Here is a 1,284-nt window from a genome sequence, read left to right on the forward strand (position 1 = left end):
GGAGTGTATTTTTTATATTCTCTCTTTGGTAGGAGATAAAGAAACTCTGTTAGCTAATGATGTCATCTTATATAGCCTTTGTATGGTTTTAGTGAATCACTGAATTTGTTAGCAATTCTGAAGAAACTAATTGGTTACTCAGGTTAGGAATTCAGCAGTGAGAACGCTTTTTCAGACTCTTGGTAGTCATGGACAGAAACTTTCTGAAAGTATGTGGGAGGATTGCCTTCGGACATATGTTTTCCCTACTTTGGACCGCGCTTCTCACATGGTTAGTTAGAAGTTGTTGTGAAATATCAATCCAGATCTGTTTCTTTTATCTACTACGGTGATCTTAATGTTTTCAATTTAGGCCGCAGCCTCATCAAAAGATGAATGGCAAGGGAAAGAACTTGGAACTCGTGGAGGGAAAGCAGTCCACATGCTCATTCATCATAGGTAATGGTTGAGGTCACTGGTCCTTATTTCTCTCTTCTCTCCTTTTGGGATCCAATAAAGTTTCTTTTCTTTTCTTCTCTTATTATCCAATACCTCATGTAAAATGCATTTTCAGTCGTAACACAGCTCAAAAACAGTGGGATGAAACACTTGTACTTATACTTGGTGGAATAGCTCGTATTCTACGCTCTTTCTTTCCTTTCCTCAGAAGCTTAAGCAGTTTCAAATCAGGTAGGCCAATTTATTGGCTTTTGATGCAACTGCTTTCTCATGTTCTTCACTTTTCAATTAGCTGTTTCAACAATAACACATGGTATTAATTTATTCAGGGTGGGAATCTTTGCTTCTATTTGTGGAAAATAGCATTCTAAAAGGTAGTAAAGAGGTTGCTCTTGCGGCAATAAACTGTTTGCAAATAACTGTCGTTTCTCATGCTTCCAAGGTAATTTTCGAATTTTGTGGAACAGATTAAGAGTAATCCTCGATGTTTAATTTGAAGCTTAAATGTCTATGAAAGAAATCACTGAAGTTATTTTGTCAATCAGGGAAACTTACCACTGGCATGCCTTACATCAGTACTTAACGTTTACAAGCATGCTCTTCAGAAGTCAACAAACTATGGTGGCAATGCAGCTAGCAACAAGGTGAAGCAGGAGATTTTACACGGTCTTGGTAATGTATTAATTAGGCAGGAGCGCCTCACCACATTTTGTGTATGTTTATTTATGATGAACAAAGACATGTCTGAAATGAAATCCCTAGTAAAACCTTGTTTTAATACCTATAATTAGTGTTATATCCTTCAATCTATGATATGATTAAGCAAGAAATTGCAACTTTTTTTTT

At 36.4% G+C, this 1,284-nt stretch overlaps 1 protein-coding gene across 1 annotated transcript; it reads left to right on the plus strand.

Moving 5' to 3' along the window:
• Window positions 1–142: 142 nt before the first annotated feature.
• Window positions 143–1,110, plus strand: LOC112095099 (protein MON2 homolog; the record flags this gene model as incomplete). Its single annotated transcript, XM_024176777.1, has 5 exons — window positions 143–271; window positions 353–438; window positions 554–669; window positions 768–880; window positions 984–1,110. Coding segments are annotated over 5 exons (571 nt in total), but the record flags the coding sequence as incomplete, so codon positions are not given.
• Window positions 1,111–1,284: the final 174 nt, after the last annotated feature.

This window comes from Morus notabilis, unplaced genomic scaffold (assembly GCF_000414095.1).
Source record: "Morus notabilis unplaced genomic scaffold, ASM41409v2 C11397880, whole genome shotgun sequence".
Classification (NCBI taxonomy): domain Eukaryota; kingdom Viridiplantae; phylum Streptophyta; class Magnoliopsida; order Rosales; family Moraceae; genus Morus; species Morus notabilis.